Source organism: Platalea leucorodia (genome assembly GCF_965183815.1).
Source record: "Platalea leucorodia genome assembly, chromosome: 19".
NCBI lineage: Eukaryota > Metazoa > Chordata > Aves > Pelecaniformes > Threskiornithidae > Platalea > Platalea leucorodia.
Window position 1 is genome coordinate 6,417,814 of NC_138841.1, and position 21,657 is coordinate 6,439,470.

At 58.5% G+C, this 21,657-nt stretch overlaps 1 protein-coding gene across 13 annotated transcripts in view; it reads right to left on the reverse strand.

The window, feature by feature from the left end:
- Window positions 1-21,657, reverse strand: part of PPFIA4 (PTPRF interacting protein alpha 4) — a 62,379-nt gene that overhangs the window by 13,521 nt on the left and 27,201 nt on the right. For 10 of the 13 annotated variants that reach the window (XR_014230213.1, XM_082330350.1, XM_082330351.1 and 7 more), the window contains exons 2-16: window positions 20,175-20,987; window positions 12,222-12,323; window positions 11,932-12,096; window positions 11,241-11,315; window positions 10,020-10,115; window positions 9,356-9,577; window positions 8,759-8,905; window positions 8,497-8,635; window positions 7,787-7,866; window positions 6,715-6,846; window positions 5,175-5,237; window positions 3,729-3,820; window positions 1,334-1,475; window positions 865-1,070; window positions 179-419 (exon numbers count right to left, since the gene is read on the reverse strand). Coding sequence is in view for 12 of the 13 variants with exons in the window: in XM_082330350.1 (XP_082186476.1) it covers window positions 179-419; window positions 865-1,070; window positions 1,334-1,475; window positions 3,729-3,820; window positions 5,175-5,237; window positions 6,715-6,846; window positions 7,787-7,866; window positions 8,497-8,635; window positions 8,759-8,905; window positions 9,356-9,577; window positions 10,020-10,115; window positions 11,241-11,315; window positions 11,932-12,096; window positions 12,222-12,323; window positions 20,175-20,411 (2,139 nt within the window). In the remaining variant the exon portion in view is untranslated. Of the gene's footprint in view, window positions 1-178; window positions 420-864; window positions 1,071-1,333; window positions 1,476-3,728; window positions 3,821-5,174; window positions 5,238-6,714; window positions 6,847-7,786; window positions 7,867-8,496; window positions 8,636-8,758; window positions 8,906-9,355; window positions 9,578-10,019; window positions 10,116-11,240; window positions 11,316-11,931; window positions 12,097-12,221; window positions 12,324-18,215; window positions 18,511-20,174; window positions 20,988-21,657 lie in introns of those variants that run through there. The other 3 variants (XM_082330352.1, XM_082330348.1, XM_082330355.1) reach the window with 2 other exon arrangements.

Here is a 21,657-nt window from a genome sequence, read left to right on the forward strand (position 1 = left end):
CCCCCGCGCAGAGCAGCCCCGGGGCCAGGTGTGCCAGGCTGGGAGACAGCAAACATGGGCACCCCCGTTCCACATCGCCCTCCCACACACCCCTGCGGATGCCGGGGCATCGCTCCTACCCCAGGCAGCCACACACACACCGTATCCAGCCACCCATCCATCCCGTGCGCCTCCTCACCAACGTCATGATCCCCATGCGGTCGAGGTCCTGAGCGGCGCTGCGGGAGGAGAGCTTGGGGGTGGAGCGGCCGCTGAGCGGTGGGGATGAGCTGGCCAGGGACAGGGCCGTCAGCGAGGTGGGGATGGAAGCCCTTTTGCAGAGCTGGGTGAGGTTGAGGCCCTCCATGCTGCCGCTTGTGACGCGGGTCTCCAGCTCCTCTGCGCGGAGCTCGGTGGACTCCTTCTCCTCTTGGATCATCCTGGGGGAGCAGCGGGGCTCAGGGCTCCTGGATCCGCACCTTTCTGGGAGTCACCTCACACCTCCCAGCCATAGGATCTCCCTACCCTGGGGAAATGCACCTTGGGTGCTGTGACTCGAGCCCCCGATCTCCAGGAATGGCAGCAAGATCCATCGGGATCCACGTAAACCAGAGCTGAGACACATTGCGCTTTCTTTTAATATTCATGGGGGACTTGTTTTTAAAATAATGATCCTTTCTGTGAGCCAGCACTGGTGCAGTTGAGAGCCAGGGAGCCATGTGCGGGAAGGACCAGCTTGGATGTCCTGGAGCCATTTCCCTGGCTGAAGCTGGACCAAGACCTCAATTTTAGAGCATCAGAGCCTCCTGCCACTGCCTGGCAGTTTGTTGCCCCTCAGAGCCATTTCAGAGCAAGGCAGTGGTGGGTTCTGGCCACAGTCACTACCTGATCTCCTCGTTGATGGCATCCAGCTGCTCCTGGAGCATCATGGCCAACGTCTGGGCGTCCGAGTGCCCACCAGGGGAGAGCACATCCATGGAGCTGAAGAGCGTCTCGCGGTCATCCTCGTCCACGTCGGAGATCTCGGGGTCGCTGTCGAAGGCGTGAGGCCCTGTGGCCAGGACGCTGCCTGCCTGGGCCTGCTCCCAGTCCTGGGGGAACAAGGTCCACTGGTCCCACACGGCAGCCCCATGTCTCCAAAAGCCAAACTGGAGGCCTCCACACAACAGTCACACCTCAACAGTCACACCTCACCCCAGCGGGGAAACGCTTCCTACCACGTTACTCCCATCCATGCACCAGGTTAAGAAAATTGCCCCACGTCCCCAGTTCAGGGACAGGTGAGACCAGCATGCAAGGCAGGCGGAGGCCCCAACCCCAACTCTGACCCCATGCTGGCATGAAGATGGATTACCTTGGCTGGCTCCTCTCGCCGGGCGGCGAACCGGCCCTTCTGCGCCCGAGGCAGGCCTGGGGCTGTCCCGAAGGGCTCGGCAGGGGCATGGACCACGGCGCTCAGTGGGAAGCGCAGGTCCGTGGCACTGCCCATATGGGACCTGGGGAGAAAGAGCCCTGCTGCGGACATTGCTCCATGCAAGGATGCCCCTGTCCCTGGGCTGCTCCCCTCGCAGCCCAGACTAGCTCAGGACAGAGAGGAGGAGGAGGAGGCCACTCCGGGATGCCCACCCCAGCGATGCCTGCCTACTCTGCGTGAAATGATGCAAAACCAGGCTCCGCACAAAGGTGCCCCATTCCCCCACGCTGGCGCTGGAGATGTGCTCACAGACCGTAGGAAGCTCAGCCCTGGGCCCTACCCCGCTGCGGCCTCCCTCTTCGCTGCAGTACCCACTGGGGCGCCCAGACAGTTCTGGCCAAAACCACCCTGCGCAGGGGGTCTGCTGTGAAGCCGTGGGCTGAACGGTCCCCTCCTGTCCTCCTCTCTCGAGAACAGCTTACACCTCCCAACACGTACAGCATGTCTTATACCTGTTTTCTCCATCCCCATGGTACGGAACAGGGGCCAGTCAGGGAGCTTTTCTCCTTCTTTTTATGTTTTCTTCAACATTTTAATGAAAAAAAACCCTGATGAATAAAATCCCATTTGAAACAGATCTGCCTTGTGCGGGGACATGAGCATTGTTTGGGATTTCCCAGCAGAAACCAGCTGGGACTTCTCCATCCTCCGCCTCCATGCTCGGCTGGTGCTCGGGAGCGGGTCCCCACGCCAGGCAGAGCAACGCAGCAGTTGCTGTTGGGACATGAGGCCACTTTTTGCCGCTCGTGGTACTCATTGCATGTCTCCACGTTGCCTGGTTGCTCCCCTTCGCCCTGAAGACCCAACCACACAGCTGAGCAAAGCACCTTCCTGGAGCATGGGATCATTACTCCCTATACGCATTGCCATAGGAGGCATGAGGTTTTTTGGATTTAAGACAACAAAGATCTCGATTTTGGATTTTTTTTGGATTTACGACGACAAAGATCTGCTCGTCCAGAGCAGATCAAGGTTTTTCCACCATGGTCGGTCTGGTTTCCAGTGCAGACACAGATCCGGGCTCCCCACCCCAGCATCCCACCGAGCCCAGACAAAACCGCTAACACGAGCAGCTTGGCTTGGCGTCAGCTTGGTGTTTGCAGACGAAGGCACAGCCCAAGTTTCAAGGGGATTTAAGCTGTGGAGCCGCTGACAAGCAGCTCCTGAGCTAAAAACAGATAAAGGCGCCTTAGACAAAAGCTGACATTTCAGCTGGGGGATTATTCTGGCCTCTGTAACTCAAGCTTTCTGCTGAATTTTCCTCCAAGAAATTAAAAAAAAAATAGAAATTGCCCATCCTGTTCTTACAGTCCCATACAAAGAGGTCCCACTCATGCTCCAGACACTCCTCTGGCACTCAGCTATCCTTCATCCTCACAAGCTCATCCTTGCTCTCCCCATTTCTTCTCTCCATGACAGATATAGGGCCTCCAGGCCTTCTCCTCTCCGCCCCAGCTGCTGACAGATTTGAAGCTGGTTACACCGGCTCCTTTCCATCTTTTCCAGCTTTCCTGAGAGGTGAATTTTCCCCACTGCTGGTCGCTCTCATTGATCCCTCACTGCCTCGAACCCACATCAAAAGTGCTCAGGAGAGGATGTGGGCTCCCAGGCGGCCGCAGCAACGCAGCGGGGTGCATGTCGTGCTGGCACCCTCCTTTTCTAACCCCCTGGTTTCATGCAGCGGTGCTGGGTACCCCGCTCAGTGCCAGAAGCTGAGACCCGATGGACTCACCTCTCCTCCTGGTGCTCTGGGCTGGGACCTCCCTGTCTCCAAGCTGACTTTAAATGAAAGGGTGTGGGAGGACCATTATAGGGAGGAGGGGGAAAAACGGGGGGGTTCCTTCTCCTTTGCCTGCAACACCCCAAAAGAGATTCCTCCTTCTCCACCAGCCCATCCCCAGCACACCACAGGGGGAAAGGCATTTGGTGAACACAAAGTTTGCATAGAAAATTAAGCCCTAAGCCCTTTGTGCAGAAAAAGAAGCAATGCCCAGTGGTTTTTGCCCTTAGAATAGCAAATTTTAGGCTATTCAGTTGGGCTGGGCTATTCTCAATAGTCTGTGTCCCACCCCAGGACAAATCCGTGGTGGGGACAGCACAGCCAGCGCCAACCCTGCTGCGACGAACCACCCTGCAGCCCGGCACTGAGGCTGGGTGAAACCAGAAATGCCTGATGCCAACAGCATTTTGGGACCCTAAAAGCAAAATGCCCCCAAAGCCGTGGGTGCAGGCAGGGTGCGCACAGGCTGGCGGGGTTTTGGCGGGCGGCCCTTACCTTGCGTGCACGCTCTCCACGAATGTCCCACTTCTGGTCTTGAGCTGATCAACCTCCAGCCTCAGTTTGTCAATCTCATCAGACAACCGTCGCTGTTCAGGGCGAGACAAGAGACAGGCAGGGGTTGGTTTTGCTCTGAAGAGCAGCCAGGTTTGGGGCAAGCCACATCCTTAGCTATTTCCAGGTTTATATTCCCTTTAGAAGTCCCCATCCCGGGTTTAAAGCACCTTTGACATATCCATAAAGAAACGGCTCATGCAGGCAACAGTGAATGACGATGCTGGGGCGATGCCGCGAAGGGAGGAAGTGATCACAGGCCAGACAGACAGACAGACGCGTGCTCGAAGCAATGCTGGTTTGAGAGATGGAGGAAAATCGGTCCCACTAGGGTGCTCTGGTTTTGCTCCAGACTGCACGTGCGTGTTCGCCTTGGCAAAGGGCCGGCAGTGAGGGACCCGCTAGCCAAATTTGATGCTGGCCCTGCCCCTCCTGCTGCCAGCCCCATCCTCATCGGGAACCTGTGCCTGCACTACATGGCCGTGCTGTCCTGCAGGAGATGCGACGGGGAAGGCTGCGGGCGGGCAGGGAGGCAGGGGAGACGGGATCCTTCAGGCACAGCAGGATCCAGTCCTGTGGGCAAACAGGCTGACCCAGGGCGGGCAACATGCAGGCAGCGTCATGCGAGTCTCCAAGCTTTGCTTCTGCCTAGAGCTGAGCAGCTGTGGCTGGGAAGCGCGAGCAGTGCCCGCACATCCTCGCCGCGGGCAGGGAGCATCTGGGAGAGCAAGGCCCTGGGCAAGGGGGAAAGCAGCCCCTCAATCCCCCCAACCATGCATGAGACATGGGGCACATCCCAAAAGCTCCCGTTACTTCAAAAAGCTACAACCCTCCATCTTTCCAGCACAGGCCAACACGGACTCGTGTCGCAGACCCTACTTAGATGTTTTATCTGAGAGCAGGGGAGGTGCGAAGACCTACGGGGCCTTCTGCAAGCTGGGTGTGGAGCAGATCTTTCCCCCAGTTCAAGTGAGGGGGTCAAGAAAGCCTCGGGGGCGAAGGGGACGTGGCTGCCCGAGCAGCACTGTCCTTCGCAGCCAGGCTGCACCAAGGAGCGCTGGGGTAAACCCTCCTCTAGACACGCGGGCGAAGCCACCCCGGTCTCGCTGCTGTCCTCGGCGCGGGGTTGGGGATGGATGAGCGTGATAGAAATATGGAGACGGGACTGAACGTGCCTGTTAGGGAACCGAACCGGGGGTCTCCGGGGAGGTGGGTGGCAGCTTCCATCCAGCCACTGCGTGGGTTAGTTTGTGGCCTCCTGCTGCTGGGTGCTTTGGGATCCCAGCTCCTCCGAAACTAAGGTATTTTAGGAGGTGCGACTGCCACTAGCCGGGGATTAGGAGTGAGGAAGCGCAGTCACTAGGGCAGGCTCCCTGCAGCGGCATTTACCTTGTCGTGCTGGTGTTCCTCTATCTGCTTTTGGGTATTTTCCAGCTCTTGTAACAATGTGTTCTTTGAAAAACAAAACAAAAGAAAAGGGAACAAAAACAGGAAAGAAAAAGAGAGACCGTTTAGAAAACGGCCATGCGGCCTCCCGGGAATGGCCAACATGGAATTGCTGCGTGGACGGTGCGCGAGACGCCTGGCAGGAGGGATAGCAATGGCTCCCTGATCTATTCCTCACCTACCTGCCTGCGAACCGGTCTTCTCTGCAACACTCCTGCTCCTCAGGCAGGGTTGCCGTAGCTCAACTCCTGCCCCACACCAGGGCACAGCCATGGAGGGCAAGCGGCGATTAGAGGTTTGATGGGCAGGGCTTGAAGATTAGGAAATGTGTCTGAGAGGAGATCAACTCCTCGAGTAGGTGGATCAAGGGCAAAAATGTCCCCTACTAGCTAGGGAATAGGCAGGGGGAAAAGAAGATGCGTTTGCAACTGCCTGACCTCATGCTCTTTTTTGGGAGGTGCCAGCAGCCAAACAGCACCGTTTTTGCCCATGAAAGACCTGGAGAAACTCTCTGGGTGAGCCAGTGCTGGCAGCAAGCTAGGGAGCAGACAATGCCGCTTTGCAAGGTGCTCTGGTCCCTGTTGTTTGCTGGGGTGGGAATTTGGACTCAGCCCCATGTGTTGGGTCCTGCTTTTTATCCAGAGCCACTCAGCCATCTCCTGAACAACCGCACAAGCTGGCACAGCCAGGTCTGCTTGGGGACAGGAGGCGCAGAGCAGCAGGGAGACAGACCTGCTCCTGGAGGGATCAGCTGGGGGATGCAACCCCTCTGTGCTCTGACTTGCTAAGGGGAGCCTGGTCCCTGCAGGAACCCAAATAGAGGTGAATTATCAAGGGCTGACCTCCCGTTGGCATGGTGAGGTTAATCCTTGCTCTGAGCCACCTGCTCTCCCAGCTAATTGCAGTCATGCTGGGGCAGCAGCAACTCCAGCTGGCTCCTCAAAGGAAAGCCCAGCTCTCCAGGAGGAGCAGGGGGGGAGCTGGGGGCTGCTCCTGGACTCTGCCCTGGCTGGGAGAAGGCAGATCAGTCCGGGCTTGGGGGACAAGAAGGTTTCAAGGCAGCATGTGGAGGGGATGGGCAGGTGCGAGGGGAGGGATGCTGCATTTTCTCCTGCAAAATGCAGTAGGGTTTTGCTCCGACAGCCGGGTGCAGGCTGCAGTCGAGGCTGCACCAGAAAAGACAAGGAAGCCAGGGAACAGAGCAGGATGATTCCTGCTGCTGTTGGAGGTGAAAGGCGGTGGGGAGTGAGTCCTACCGGGCGAGGGCTGGCTGGAGGCGAGGGCGCGATGCAGAGCACGCTTCCCTGCGCTCCCACCAGCCCCAGCGCCCGGCTGGCATCCTGCATGTGATCATTTCTCCATCCCTGCACAGGTACTTCCAAAACCCTGTGCTGTGGCTCGCCAAGGCTCTGTTCTGGAGGGGCTGCGGACCCCTCAACCCCCCACCAGCCCCGCCGAGGACCCCCTGCCCCCCAGCCACTACCTTCTCCTCCAAGGCCGCCATCCTCTCCTTGAGGTGCAGCTGCAGCCGCTCGTTGGACTCGCTCAGCAGACGGTCCACGGTGTCCGAGAGCCGCTTGTTGTGCTCCTCATTCATTTTCTCCCGCTGGCGGGCCTGCAACAGCAAACAGTGACCGGTCACGTCAGATCCAGCGGATCTGCTCCTCCTGCCACAAGGGGCTCAGTGCCCTCCTGCCATCCCATGCCCGCTGGTGGTGTCAGAGCTGATCACCAGGCCCAACTTTTGGGGACAAATTCACCCCTTACAGCACAGACCGGACCCTCCACTGGGACTCTGCTGGTCTCTGCCATTTCCCAGCCAAGGATGAAGAGGAGAGGATCCAAAGAGATCCTGCCTGCCTGACCCTCAAGAAAGTTTGACCTGTGTGTCTGCCAGGGACAGCCACACTGGGGACACGTTCCAGGCTCCAGTGGGGGCTGATCCTCTGGATTTGCAAAGGTCTCTCCAAATCTCTGCCCTAGGCCAAAACAACCAGGGCCTTCCCCAGGGGCACAGGCTGTAATACCACCTGGGTGACCCGAGAAATGGGCATCATGACCTCCTGCGTGGACAGCCCAGCCACTGGCTAAGGAGCACAGCGGGGATTGTGCGTCCTGTGACACAGCAGCTTGGCCTCCCTGTCTTCTCCAGGGGCAACACCCTCTGCTGCCAGCGCCCATAAGGCTCGCCCTGCTGCTGATCCAGGCTGGGGGGAAGAGCAGCTGGAGCCTCCCCCTCTGCCCTGCATTTGGGGTCCCAGCTTGGCCCATGGGGCGATGCTGGGAGAGGAGTGGATGTGGCACGCTAACAGCAAGATTTGGATGCCTGGGAGAGGGGGAAATCACAGCAGAGTGTCATGAGCTCCTGGGTAGCTCTAGTTTAAGAGATCCTGGACGGGAAAGGATTAACCAGTCTCCTCTCCCCATCCTGCTTCAGAGACACCAGCAAGCCAGCCCTTTGTGGTGTGCCCAGGTACCCAGCCACCCTGGCAAAGGGGAGCCAAGGCCAGATCGGGACCCATAAGGACTCCTTCGTCCAGGCTGAGCTCGCTTACCCTGGCCAGCTCCTGATTCTTCTCCTCCAGCTGACTCTCCAGCTGCCGGAGGTGCTCTTCGATGCTCCCATGCCTCTCTTCTGCCTGGGAAAAGCAGAGCAGCGCTCTCGGATGCTGCTCCCCAAAACCATGTGGACCCTCCTGCATCCCTCCCTCCATCCCTGCATCTCCATCCCTCCCTGGGATGTGGCGCTCCCTCCCACTGCCTGCATCCCCGCCTGGGTTCACCGTCTGCTGTGAGCCCAAACCAGCCCTGCTAGCTGGTGCATGGGAGATAGAGGTGCTCTGTCAGTGACTTGGCACCCATTCCAGTGCCTGGGAACAGCAAAGCTGGCCGTATCCACACCTCCCTCCAGGCCTGCACCCTCCCAGGTGCAGCCTGGGTCCTTCCTCTTCCTCCTCATCCCAGAGTGGTCCCAGCACAAGCTGAAGGCCACTCAGATCAACAGGGCCATCTCTGCCTTGGAGAAACGAGCTGAGGGAAGGGAGCAAACCCTGCACGTGCAGGACACGTCGGCAGCTTTAAAAACCATGTGTTGTCCCTGCAGCCACGGGGGAGGCAGAGGACAGCAAAGCTCAGAGGCTGGGAATGAGAGCAGGGTGCCCTGGGCCTGCCAGGGGCTCCATCGCCGCAGGGGGATGGCCAGACCTGCCTCTTCTTCTGGTTCCTGCACTCCGTTCTGGCTCTGGTCCCTCATCACCCCGCACACTTGCCTTGGTGAGTGCGGCGATGCGCTGGGCCAGCTCCGCTTCCACCTCGGGCAGCGTCTCTGCCTTCCGCATCGTCTGCTGCAGCTTCTGCTCCGCCAGCTCCAGCAGCTCCTGCAGGTGCCGGGCTTTCTCCTCGCACTGCAGGACAGAGCAGGATGGGTGCCCGGCACTGAGCCTTGCCTGCTTGTCCCATCCCCAGCACCTGCTTCTCCCTCCCAAGTCTCCAGGGTAGTGGGAGCCTTTGGGTCCAAGCTTTGGTACCTGGCGGTGCAGGGACTCCTTGTTGGCCAACTCGCTTTCCAGCTTGTCGTTGAGGTCGTGGATGGAGGTGGCTTCTCGCTGGGCTGCCAGATAGCGTTTCTCCAGCGTGGTGATCCTCTCCTCCATGTCCTCTTTCTGAGCCAGGGCCTGGGGAAGCGATAGGGCTGTCACATCCTAATCTGTGACCACCAACCTGGGAACAACGGGGCCACCCAGCTCCTGAGAGCCTGGGACACCCCCAAGTCCAAACATCCAATGAAAACTCTGCTCTGCACAGGAATGAAGGACAGCAGAGCGGGAGAGCAATAAAGGGAGAGTCAGGCAACCGCAGAAAAACCCTCTAGCATGGACACAACTCACTGCCCCAGGTCTGCAGCACACCTGGGTGTCTTGGTGTCTGCTTATAACCTCAGGGAAGTCCTGCTGATGGACTTGGGGACAATCTCCCAAAGGCAGTGGCCTCTTTTGGGGAACACGGGCCTTTACCCTGCATACAACAGGGATTACAATCCCTTCCCAGCCCAGAGCATGTGGGAGCTGCTGTGAACGTCTCTGAAACTGCAACAGGCTTGGCAGTGCAAGAGGGCAGTGTCTAACCTCTCGGAGGTCCCTCTGGTACTTGCTGCTCATCTCCTCCGATTTAATCAGATCCTTCCTGGCGGTGCCCAGATCCTCCTCCAGCTCGGCGACGCTGGCAGCCAACGCAGAGATGCGCTCCTTGGCCTGGACCACTTCGAAATTCTGCTTCTCCAGGAGCTCCTGCAGCTCCACCACCCGCCCTGCCTCATCGTCTGGGTGGACGGAGCCGTTGGAGAGCCGCTGCAAGGCAGCAGAGAGGGAGGCGGATGCCGGGCTGCCCCAAAGCACGGGCTGGCATTGCCTGCGGCTACGCAGTGGGGGAACATGGCCCTGCAGGGACCCAGCGAGGTGGTGGGGAGTGGAGACATGGGCCTCTGTGACCCTCTGTCAACAGTCTCCACTAGCCAGGGATGTGGCTTCTCGCAGGCGTGATGGAATAAGGATGGCTGACGGCTTCCCAGATTGTCTCTGGGAAGCAGAGCCCCTAGGAGCACCTGAGCAGGAGCACAAATTCCCCTCCGCTCAGAAATGGCCCGTATCGACCTGAAAGGGCATTTCCCAGGGGGTTGGACCCAGGGGAGAGGGAAAAAAATTTTCAGCACCCTGGAGCCAGTGATAAGGGGGTTGGAGAAATGACGGCCTCAGTGAGCATGGTCAGAGCAGGGGTTTCTGGGGCTCTCACCTTCCAGGGAAGCTTCTGCGCTGGCTCCTTGGGCTCCCTCTCATCCCGCTCACCCACCGGGGCCTCCTGCGTGGTGCCTTGCTGCAGAGCTGCCACCTGCATGACAACAGGGCTTAATTAACGAGAGAAAGCAGACGAGACCAGCTGGTCTGGCCGCGGGTGAGGCCAGCCCTGGTGCACCCAGGTCTGCAACGGGCTTCCCGCTGGCTTCCTCCACCGTCATATTCAGCTGGTGCCTATGGCTGGGGGGAAATTGGGACAGGGTGACGAAGAGAGGGACAGGCAGAGATGCTGTGAAGGCTCAGCACAAATGGAGGATGAAGCCACGTCTTGCACGGACACAGCGGTGCTTGCTACAGGCACGCAAAGAGCCTGAGCCCCAGCAGTAAGGTTTTGCTGGTGAGCCCTCGGGGACCTGAGTCCTGCATCCCAGGCCTCCCCAAAACTCATTTAACTTGTTTGCAGACAGACAGCCTCCAAAGCCAGTGCAGACATCGCCAGCAGGAGCGGGGGATAAACATGGACATCGCACCCTGCTCTGCTGGGGGAGGATGGGGAAAGGTCCCTGCGAGGTGACCGAAGCCAGGCACTGCTGTCCCACTGAGCCTGGGGAATAGCATGAGACACATCCTGGGAACTAGAAACAGGAGCAAAATTTGGCCAGGCAGAGGCTGTAAGGATGGCTCTTTCCTTTCGGCAGTGGTGGCTGGGCACAAGCTTCAGGAAGGAAAGCAGGGTTACTATCTCTCCAAGGTGAAAAGGGCTGGATGCTGGGGACGGCGAAGGCCCCATGCCAGGGCCCGAGCAAGGAAGGAGATGGGGGATGCAAAATGAGGCGCTCAGAGCAGCGAGGTCTCTGCTGAGGCAGGGAAAATCCCAAGTCAGTCTCAGCCCCCTGAAATGATTCAAGTTCAGGTTGCTTTTCTCAGTGAAATGAACACCAAACAGCAAAACAACAGAGGAAACCTTGCCCATAAGACAAAAGTTCTCAGAATATTTACAAAGTTTCCTTAAATACAGACAATCCTTCATGTAAACAGCAATTCCAGAATAAAAGCCTTATATTAAAAATGCCCAAACGCCACTTCTCTGATCTGTACGATCATTTGAGGGTGACATTTCAGCAAATTCAACATGAATGCACAAATGTAACATAGAGCAGTCCCAGCCCCGCGGGTGCCCCAGCAAGGGCCCAGGGCAGGCTGCCCAAATACCTCTTACCTGCCGATGGGCATCCACGAGCTGCTCCTCCAAGGTTGCCACTCGCTCTAAGGCTGCTCGCAAGCGTTCCCTGACCTGCAGTCGTGTAAGAGAAGGGGAAAGGCCGTTATTTATCCATGATGAGGTGCTCAGGATGTAGGCAGGCTCCCAGCCCCTTTTGTCTGGCTGACAGTCAGGCGCAGGTGGGTCCACGTCCAGGGACCAGGCTCAGAGACGCTCCGGCCCATCGCCTGGGAGAGCGAAAGCATCTTGGAGAGGAACAGCCTGGGCCAAGCTGACTCTGGCAGACCTACGGCCAGGACAGCTTGAAGACATCTTTTAGCAGAGCAAGGAGATTTTTGAGGCAAATGAATCAGGAGGAACAACAAGAGTTGTAACGTGAAGACTGAACCAGGGTGCCAAATGGCAGCGCTCACCACCACCATGCGAGTGAGCTGGGGAAGCAAATTTGCTGTCCACGACAGCCTCAAACCCATAGCATCCACTCGGCAGCCCCACCACCTCCTAAAACGCGGGTGCTGCATCTTTTGGATATCCAAGACCTTCTGCCTGAGGGACCCCATATCACCACCGAGCTTAACAACAAAAAATGGCATTCAGCGTGAGGGAGGAGGAGGGTTGGGAGAAGGTCAGCTCTGAGCAGGGGATGCTCATGCAGCGAGCCAGGAGAGGTCCCAGCAGCCTGTCTCACCTTTTCATCTAGCGCCTTGTGATGCTCAAAGAGTGACTTGAGCGCCTTGAGTACCTCGACCTCACTGGAAACCCCAGACGGCGACTGGGCCTGACGCTTGACCACGGTCATCCTCAGGGATCGCTCATGCCTCGACACCAGGCACTCCAGGTGCTCCAGCAAGAGCTGCAAGAGGGCAAGCATGAGGCTCTTGCCACCCCAGGGGCTGGCGATGCCGATATGGCCCAGCAGCCTGTGGCGTCCGACATTTCTGAGGACTGGAAGCCAGACAGCAGGTTTTATATGCTTACCCGGGTGTTATTGCGCTCGGCTTTCAGCTCCGAGATCTCCTCTTCCCTCTCCAGGAGCTGCTCCCGGCACGCACTGAGCTCCCGTGTCAGCGTTGCAAACTCCTGCAGAAATCAGGGCACGGCTGTGAGCAGGGAGTGCGGGATGGAGACGGAGCCAGCGTGCCGGCCCCACTGCCAGGACCTCCAGCGCAGAGCATTTCCCATCCAAACCCAACCAGTGAGAGACAGGGACACCAAGGGGAACACTGAGAAATCGGTGGAGAAGCACAGCCAAGCTGGGAGGTGATCAATTCCTGGCTTCCCTAAGTGCTTTGGACAAGGGAGAATGCAGCATCCCAATATTTATCCATTTGGTTTGATGTCCAATGACACAAGAAACTGCTCTACAGCTCCAGAGGCGCTCGATGGCATTTAAAGCATCCCAGTCAAGGCCACCAGCATGCTCCCATCCCCACTGTCCCCTTGATGCTACCCAGCAGAGCACCCACCTTGGAGCATCCCATCAAGCTAAAACTCACCGCAAAGCCACAGCCGGCCAGGATGGGTCCCGTGGCCCCAAGCCAGCCTCTGCAGTGGCCTCAGGACCTGGCATCATCCAAAATCTCCTTCCAAAGGAAACAGTAAGATCTGCCCCAGTCCAGCATGTGGGGCCCCATCAAGCTTCTTACGGGGCACCCCCAAGCCCCGAATCCCAGCTGAGAGAGATGGGGCACAGCAGGAGATGTGGCAGATGCCACCAGTCCTTGCTCCAGTCACTGTGCCCTCCAGGGAGGTGACAGCCAGCAAGGAAGGGCCGTGCCAAATGGCGATGCCAAAGCAGAGCTGCAAAGCTAGCACATCCTTTGGGATATGATGGGCTCCTCAGAAACAGAGCAATCGTCCTTGTGACTGAGTCGGAGGGGAAAGGAAATCCACTGCGAAGCTCCTAGGATGCGGGAGAGTTCATTTTCCCTTAAAAAATGAAAACCAAGCACCTGGGTTAGCCCAGGAGCACTCTCTCATTGCTCCCAGTTGCTCTTTCAGTCGCTAAATGGTGCCAGGACTGAGTGACATTTTGCAGCTGGGATTTTTTGGGGCGAAAAATGCAAATGCAGAAACGCTTCATGAATTTACACCAGTTTCACAGTGTTGTTAAGAAGAACTCAAAAAGGAAAAGGGTTTCAGAAGAAGCTGAGAAGGATTTGATTGAGCGTTAACAAACCAAATTTCAACTGAGGGCTGAGGGTGGTTTTACAGCATGAAATTCTCTTTCACTTTAATTTTCAAGTTAAACAAATAAAAAACCTTCAAACTGAAGCAAAACCTTGAGGCTTAGGTTGAATCAAATGTTCTGCTCAGCTCCAAGTGAAACCTCTTGCAACAGCTGATGGCCCCCAAGAAATCAAGAGCTTTCTAATCTCTGTCCCAGCTAGATTTTCCCTCTCCCTTCCCACCCCAAACTGCTCGCACTGGTGTGGTTTTTAGCCTGGGGTTGGTGGGGACGGTGGTGCCACTGGTGATGCTGAGACCCCACAGCAGGACAGGACCTGAGCATGCTGCAATGTGGAAGAAGAGAAAAAGCAATCGCAACGGTCGAAGTCGGTCATCGTCCCTATAAATAGCTGCTTTTCTGCCCGTTGCCATGCCTCAGGGCTGCTGCCACCCAACGTCCTCGCCCCAGCATCGCCCCAGGGCCTGAGTCCTCCAGCTCCTTTCCAGCCCCACTCCTGCTCCATCGCTTCCCCCGGGACCGCTCCAGCCCTGGGGTCATCCCTGTCCCTATCAGTTGTTCCCCAAATTGGTCACAGCCCCCAAACCTCCATCACCAGCCCCTGCCATGCCCAGGCACAACCCTACGCTTGCCCTTGGACCATCCCACCGCCCCCCAAAGCGCAGTGAACCCCACTGTGGAGCGGCTTCCCCGGGAGATCGCTGTGCCCAGCCAAGCCTTTCCCAGAGCCGCGCTCTCCCAGCTGGTGGGGATTACGGCTCGGCACAGCGGCACGCGCATGTGCGTGCGCACCGCTGGGTTATGCAAGTGCTGCGCGCAGGAGCGAGCAGCCCGCAAGCATCCTCGTGGATTATATTGGGGCTGGGAATGCCGGTGAGCGGAAAGCGTGGGAGAGCGGCAGCAAGAGGTGCCAGATTAGGTGCTCATGCACCGCTGGCTGCTTCAGATTTAGGGATACGTCCCTCCCCCTGTCCCTCAATATGCCAGGAGACAGGCAGCAAGGCTTAAGGAACTCAGCAAAAGCATCCTTGCAGCCATGGTGGCCCCAGGAACATCTTTCAGTAGCCCAAGCTATAATGACGGGTGACACATTGGCTGTGGACTCTCTCCCAGCACTGGGACAGGGACCCTGTGGATGCAAAGCCCCCAGATCTGCAAAGGGTGGAAACCTCTTGCTCTGCCCCAGGGCTGGCAGGGGAAGCCGGGGCTGCTGATGTGGATGCTCTCCCCGCTGGGGCGAACAGGGCTATGTGCAGCGTGGGACGGACGGGACAAGGCATCGGAGGCAGCAAGGGAAGAGGGATGCCACGCTGGGGACGGTGATTGCCAGTGCTCAGCCCTCCTCACCCATGTTGCCTGCACGGCCCGCCCAGGCTGGCCAAGCTATACCGCTTGTGCCCACAATCAGGCTTTTGTCCCGAAAGGCAAGGAGATTAAAAGAGAGAGAAAATCCGCTGGAGAGAGACGGGCAGCCCCCACCCCGGCCAGCCCGATGCAATCCATGGGTCAGCGGGTCAACGCGTGGTGGTGGCTCCGCTCCCAGGCACAAAGCTCCCGCCCGACCCCATCCCATCAGAGTGCTCCTCTCTGAGCCCTCCGCCCCACCAGGAATGGATCCTTGCGCCCCAGCACGGCTGCCAGGCCAGGAGCATCCCATGGTAAATAAAGGAGACCACGATAACTGTCCTTCCTTGGGGAAAGGCTGCAAAAAGGAGCATTTACCACCAAAACCAGCAACACCCCTGCAGCCAGACAGGACAGCAGTAGGGGTTAGCCAAGTTCACAGGGCTGGGGGCATTTGCAAGCCTGATTTTGATGCCTTGGGAATAAAAAAATAGGAATAAATAACTCCAGCACCCACCTCTAGCTACCTCCATCAGCCCCGGCTGTGCCAGACGTCTGCCCTGGCACTGCCACCTTGCTTCTGGGCCACCGGTGGGCACCAGGTGAGCTTGGGGACCATGAGGACAAGCTGTCCCCAGCTCCCGGCTGCACTGTCACACCGCGAAGCGCAGCTTTCACCCCCATCCGCAGGTATGCCATTGCCCTAAGTCCCAGTGAAGTGGCGATAAAGAGGATCCAGGAGATTTTTCTCCGGCCTGGCCACAGCCAGGAGTCTTCCAGGAGATGCAGAAGCGCCTGCCCCTGGCTCCGATAAGCTCTCAAACTAAGCAGAGACACCTATAAATGGATTAGAAAGTGAAGGAGAGATGCCTGATCTTCAAAGGAGGGATGATGAGACACAGCCCTGGGAGTCCTCGGGAGCCCTGCGGGAAGCCCAGCAGCCTGGAAAGTGGCTAATTTGGATTAAAACCAAACCACCCAAAGCACGACTGGCTGGGCTCAGCCCCAAGCCCCGGGGCAGAAGGGAGCAAGGCAGACGGCTGCTATTTTCACCGTCGGAGGAGGGAGGGAGGCCCGGAGCACCACGCAAGGTATTGAAATGGGGCGTTGTGGCTTGGGGCTCGGATCTTTGGTCAGCACCAGGCATGTTTGGGGTCTGGGGTCTTCCCCCTTGGCGGCATCAATAGGGAAGGCACAGGGAAGAGCTGGAGGGAGGCCAGAAACCAGCTACGTGGAGGCGGCTGGGAAAGGAAGGAGAGGTTTAGGAAGCTCAGGGGGAGAAGGCTCGTAACATGAAAAAGCTGAAATGCAGAAGTCCTCAGCCCAGAGCCATCTTCTGCCTTTCCCTGTGACATCCACAGCACAGACAGGGATGCAGAGAGATTGCACCAAAGCGAGCAAAATTCCCCCGTTTGTTGCAGGAATGCAGCCACTGCTCCAACACACCTGAGCCTTGGGAACAAACTGGCTCCAGCTGTGCAATTAATGGAATTTTAAAGCCCCTAATTGGAGCAATTGCTCCTGACAGGCCAGGCGTGTGATGGAGGGTGATGTGGGAAGGATGCCCGCTCCAGGAAATCAGCACTGCTGACTCAGCACGCAAAGGACAGAGCCCCATCCATCCGTCTGTCCGTGCTGGGAGTTTGCAGACCCATCACCTCGGTTTCTCCTTGCTGTCCCAGGAGCAGTGCAGAATTATGAGAAAGCCCTAAGGCACAGTTGAGGGGATAAACACAGCCCTAACAGTGCGTAGCGTGGGATTACGAAGATTAAATCCTGCTGGGTAAACCCAGAGCTTTGACCATCACCCACCCTCGGCGCCGAGCAGTGCAGGGGCACGTCCTGGACCTCTCGGCCACAGCACTGTGACTCTGCAGGGATCATCCATGGGGAATTGGTGTCCTCCCCTCTCAACATGCGCTCACCGTGTGTATTTCCACCCAGGATTGCTCGGGGAGGAGCATCGTGCAGCCGAGCAAGCAGGAATACAAGATCTCAGCACCCGGGTCTTGTGGGAGGGAGGCGAGCTCCAAGGATTCAGTGCTGAGCCGCCAGATCCCTCCATCTTTCCCCAAAATCTTGAGACACTTTAAAGGTCTCACTCAGTGGGTGTTTTCCTCTGGCTTGGAGCTGCTGGGCTTCCTATTTTCACATTGCTTTTTGCAAGTGTAAACTCTAGATATATTTTTAAGTTAAATGGGAGGAATTTGGGGTGATCATTTGATGCCAGGACCCTCCCCAGCTCCTGGGGGACCCCAGGGAGCTCAAGGAGTCTTAGGGCATCTGCTCACCCCAAAAAGCCCAGCTCTCAGCTCCCCCGGCAGCCGCAAGAGGCAGCGGATGCGCAGCGGAGCTGGGCATGGAAGGAAGAGCTGCGGGAGGTTTCCGTGACCATCGTAGCCCTCAGCACAGCAGCTCCTGTGAAATTGGGAGCCTGTTCTCCCCCTGACGCAGCTGAGGACACGGACTCCTGCCAAACCCCCAAGCCCTGGCAGGGCAGGGAGAAGTGCCATCCCATGCAGGACCCCACACCGGGAACACATCTGGATACACCTGGAGCCCTGCACGAGCATCGCCGGGTGGCACCCGCACCCAGGAGAGCAGAGGGGAGCTGAGCTCAGCGGCCAGGCAGGAGGGAGCTGGCAGCCATGCCAGGGCCCCAGGGGGCTGCTGAGAGCACCCAGACCCTGGCCAGGGCTCGGTCCTCAGCCACACGCCCCCTGCACAAGCAGGGAGGGCAGAGGGATTGGAGCCGAGAGCTTTCAGCCCGATTAAGTTGCATTCAGCGTTCCCACATGAATAAATAAATCATGTAAGAAGCATTAAGGCAGCTTAATTTCCCTGGGAAATTGCCCTGGAGTTCTGCCTTTTGGGGGCTGAGGGATGCACCCCATGGATTAGGGGGGGAGAATGGCTTGGCCACATGGCAGCCAAGCCCCACACAAGCAAGGGGGAATGGGAGCCACAGGCAGGAGCATCCCTGGAGCACCCCTGCCTGCCCCGTGCAGGGGTTTGCCCCAGACAGACACATTCCCTGCCTGTCCCATCGGTGGCTCTGCCAGCACTCTGGATCCTGTCCCTACACAGCGGCATCCAGCTGCTACCGTGCCCTGAAAGGATGCAGAGTGCCACGTCCCCCAGCCACCATCCGCCCAGTCCTCCCCAGGCAGCACGGCCTCCGCACAGCCAGGGCTTGGCTCTTCGGTGACACTGGGGAAGGGCTGTCAGCCTCCTGGGTGGCCACCAGTGAGGCTGGGTGCCCAACCCTGCCACAAAAAAAGGGTTTCTTCAAGCAGTCCAGCTTGAATCCTGTCCCAATGGGGTTTGATACGTTGCAATAAGGCAAAAGGGCTCACAGAGAAGGAGGAAGAGAATGGGACAGGCCCGTGGAAAGCCCCCACGCAGTGCCCCAGGGAAGAGACGCGCCGCATCCCGCTTACCTGGTACATGCACATGCTGGGATTAATCCCATTGGGCAGGTGAGCGCCTTTGGATTTGCTCCCTGCGTTCATGCCGAGCCCTCATCTCCCACGAGGGCGGCCGGTGCAGCCGTGAGGGCGAGCGGCCCAGTGGGCACCGGGGGCCACTGTGCCCGGGCGCAGAGCCCCCCTGCCCACGCAGGGACAGGCAGGGCAGCAGGAGGCAGCGGGAGCTCAGGGAAATTCCCCATCTGCTGCCCACCCTACTCACATCCTTCGCTGCGGTGCAGGGTGCCAGAGGCAGCCCCGGCTGGAGTGGGGCACCCAGCGGGTTTGCGGGTGCAGGCGCTGCCACTGAGTCCCTTTGCGCTGACCCAGTTTGCTCCGTCTGCACGCCGCCCGTGCCGAGGCACCGAGGACCCTTTATTGGAGCAGGAACAGAGACTAAATCCGCGCGGTCCCTTAATCCGAGGCGGCTGTGGCGGGGCGGGCGGCGCGCACTCAGGGTGACCTGGCTTGCTCTCTCTGGCGCGCGCTGGCTGGGAAGCCGGGAGCAGAGGGGACGCGAGCCCCCGGCACATGGAAGGTGGTGGTGGCCCTGCCTGCACCCAGCGCTTGGGCACATCTCAGCACATCTCTAGGGGCAGAGAGCAACTCATCCATGGGGATCCCAGGAGCTGGCCAGCCACCAGCCAAAGCTCTGTCCTGGCTCGTGCCACCAGTTTTGATCCATTGGTTATTTATTTCCCATCTCCCTGGGGTACCCTAAAGCCCAGCACCTAGGCAAGGCAGGAGGACCTAAGGTCTCAGTACCGGCACAGCTGACAGCATAGGAAGCCTCCTGCTTCCCCTGGCTCCTCGCTGGCTCTCCCCACATCACAACCACAACAGAGTGGTGCAAAAGCCCCCCTGTATCCTTCTCCCTCCAAGTCTGGGCCCTGGAACGCTGTGTGCTGCCCGACAAGACCCCACAGGGAAGGTGGGCAGCTCGTTTCCACCCTGCACAGCCCTGCAACGCTGATCCACCCCATCCTCTTCTGACCTGAGCATCTTTGTGGAGGCCGAACTCAAGTCCAGGTCTCTGGAGTACCTGGAGTGGGTCCTGCAGGTGGAGGAGCCGGGAGCAGAGCAACACCAGGCCCTTGGCAGAGCCAGAAACCCCAGCGGAGCCATGGCAAGCCCCAATTTCCCCATGCCCTGGGCTGCTTGCTCAGCACAGACCCCTGGCAGCCTCCCTGCCTGCTGCCCGGCTACTCTGGCTCAGAGAACAAATGGGCCCATTGCAATGTCCCGATCCGCACTCTGCACCCAGCTCTGCCTCCAGCATCCCCTCTCAGGACAAAGCTCGAGAGAAAGAAAGTCCCATGGCCCCACCAGGCGATGGGGCTGATGGAAAGGATCCCTCCTGGCAAAGGAAGGGGCAGGGAGCAGGGGCTTCCCTCCAGCAGTGGGGAAGGAATGTGGTTAATGTCCCCATTCGGGGACTCTGTAACTACCAGGGGTACTCATGAAACCAAGGACTACCTGATGTCCCAAGGAGCTGGCTGGAGGCAGCAAGCCAGATCTGCTACCCGAAATGTGTTGTCTGCTCCCTAAGCACTCTTCAGTGCCAACGGGCGAGCGCAGGCTCTGCATCTGCCTCCCTGTCGCCCTGGGGTGTCCTCAGGAAGGTTTCGCCCCTTCTTCATACCCATTCCCCTGTGCAAGAGGGGGGATTACAGTCCCACACCTCCCTGCGTGGACTCACAGACCAACAAGGGGTACAGAGGAGAAGGGGAGATGTTCCAGCTGGTTGTGGCTTGGCCTGGGAGAACCTATGGGCTTTGCTATTGGCATGAGCTGCAACACACCCAGCAGCATCCCCGCTATCACACCAAGCTGGCCTTCCTAAAGGCATGAGCTAAAAATCTCATCCCAGCGGCCGATCGCCCTCGTATGCCTCAGTGAAGGCTCCTGCTCATCCCAGGGCCAGATCCTTACCTGTGGGAGGGCCGAGTTGAGCTGCCTCTGGAGCTGGTCACGCTCCCGTAGGGTCTCCTGCAAGCGGCTCTGGGTGACAGAGAGCGTCTCGCGGGTCTCCCGCAGGGTGTCCAGCAGCTTGTCCCTCTCATCCAGCATGTTCACCATCAGCTGCTCAAAGTCGGCGTCCGCCTCAGAGCCCTGTGGGGGACCCAGAGGGTCCCCCTCGCTGATGGTGGGCATCACCTCGCACATCATGGCGGGGTGCGACGGGTCGGTGAGGGTCCTGAAGGTGCCCGGTGGGGCGGGCGGTGGGTGCTGTTGAGCTGCGGGGCCCCGATCACATCACTATGGGCTCCTGCGGGTCAGGGGAGCCAGCACAGGAGGGGGCAATGGGGTGGTAAAGGTGGGGGGGATCCCCCATCCCTTCTTCCTTGGTGCTAAGCAGAAGCTGGCATCACTCTGGCAGGGATGGAGGGACGTCCTTGGCACCGACAAGGCCCTCGCCGTCTTAAATCCCCCCCACTCGGCTGTCTGTCACTGCCAGGGTCCCTTGTGTCACCTCTCTGATGCCTTTCGGAGGGGCTGCAGCATCAGTGAGCCATGGGGATGTTCAGACGGGGACAAAGCAAACCTTGAGGACTTGTCCCAACGGGGAGCCCCAGCTGGCAGCAGCACAGGGAGGATCCGGGGGATATTTGGGCTGCCTGGGCATGCTGAGGAGGAGTCCAGTGACGGTGGGCTGTTCTCCCCAAGGCTGGATGAGATGGTCACTGCTGGTGTGGGAACGTGTCTCCGTTTGGCATCACAGCACTTCAAACACACAGCGGTGACCTGCAGGAGAAGGCACAGAGATCAGATCCCTCCTGCCACCCCCAAAATGCCCAGGGCACCTACCCAGCACCCTTTGCCCCCCATCAAACCCTGGAGGGCTGCAACAGGTAGGCTCAGGACCCACAGGAATGGGCTTGTCAGGTTGTACCACCCTGCACCCATGTGGTCATTGCATCCAATATGGTACCGAGCTGCAGAGAACAGCATCCCTGGGACCCAAAATCCTGCAATAGTCATTCACATATCCCGGGCCAAGATCCTGTCCCCTCCGAGGAGCACCTGGCTGCCAAGGGACCCAAGTGCCCTCCAGCTGCAGAAACTCTCTGTTTGCAGAAAATCAGGCTCAAACCTGAGTTTGGCCCAAACCTGGCATGAAGTCACGGCAACAAATGAGTTGTATGATCCGATTAATGTTCACCTCCCCTCTCCCTGCGGCACCAACAGGGACAGATGCGGTGGGACCGGCCATTCAGTATTAACCGAACTTCAGTGCATCCTCCATCAGTCAAACCTCTACCTGGGGGATGGAGGCAACAGCATCCACGAATTACTGCCCAAGCACAAGCACCATTCCCCAGCCAGTGCCAGGGATGAGAAGCTGGAGGGCAGAGGCAGAGCTGCCAATTTGAGCAGCAGCCTGGATTTAGACTGGATTAAAGCATGGGTGGAC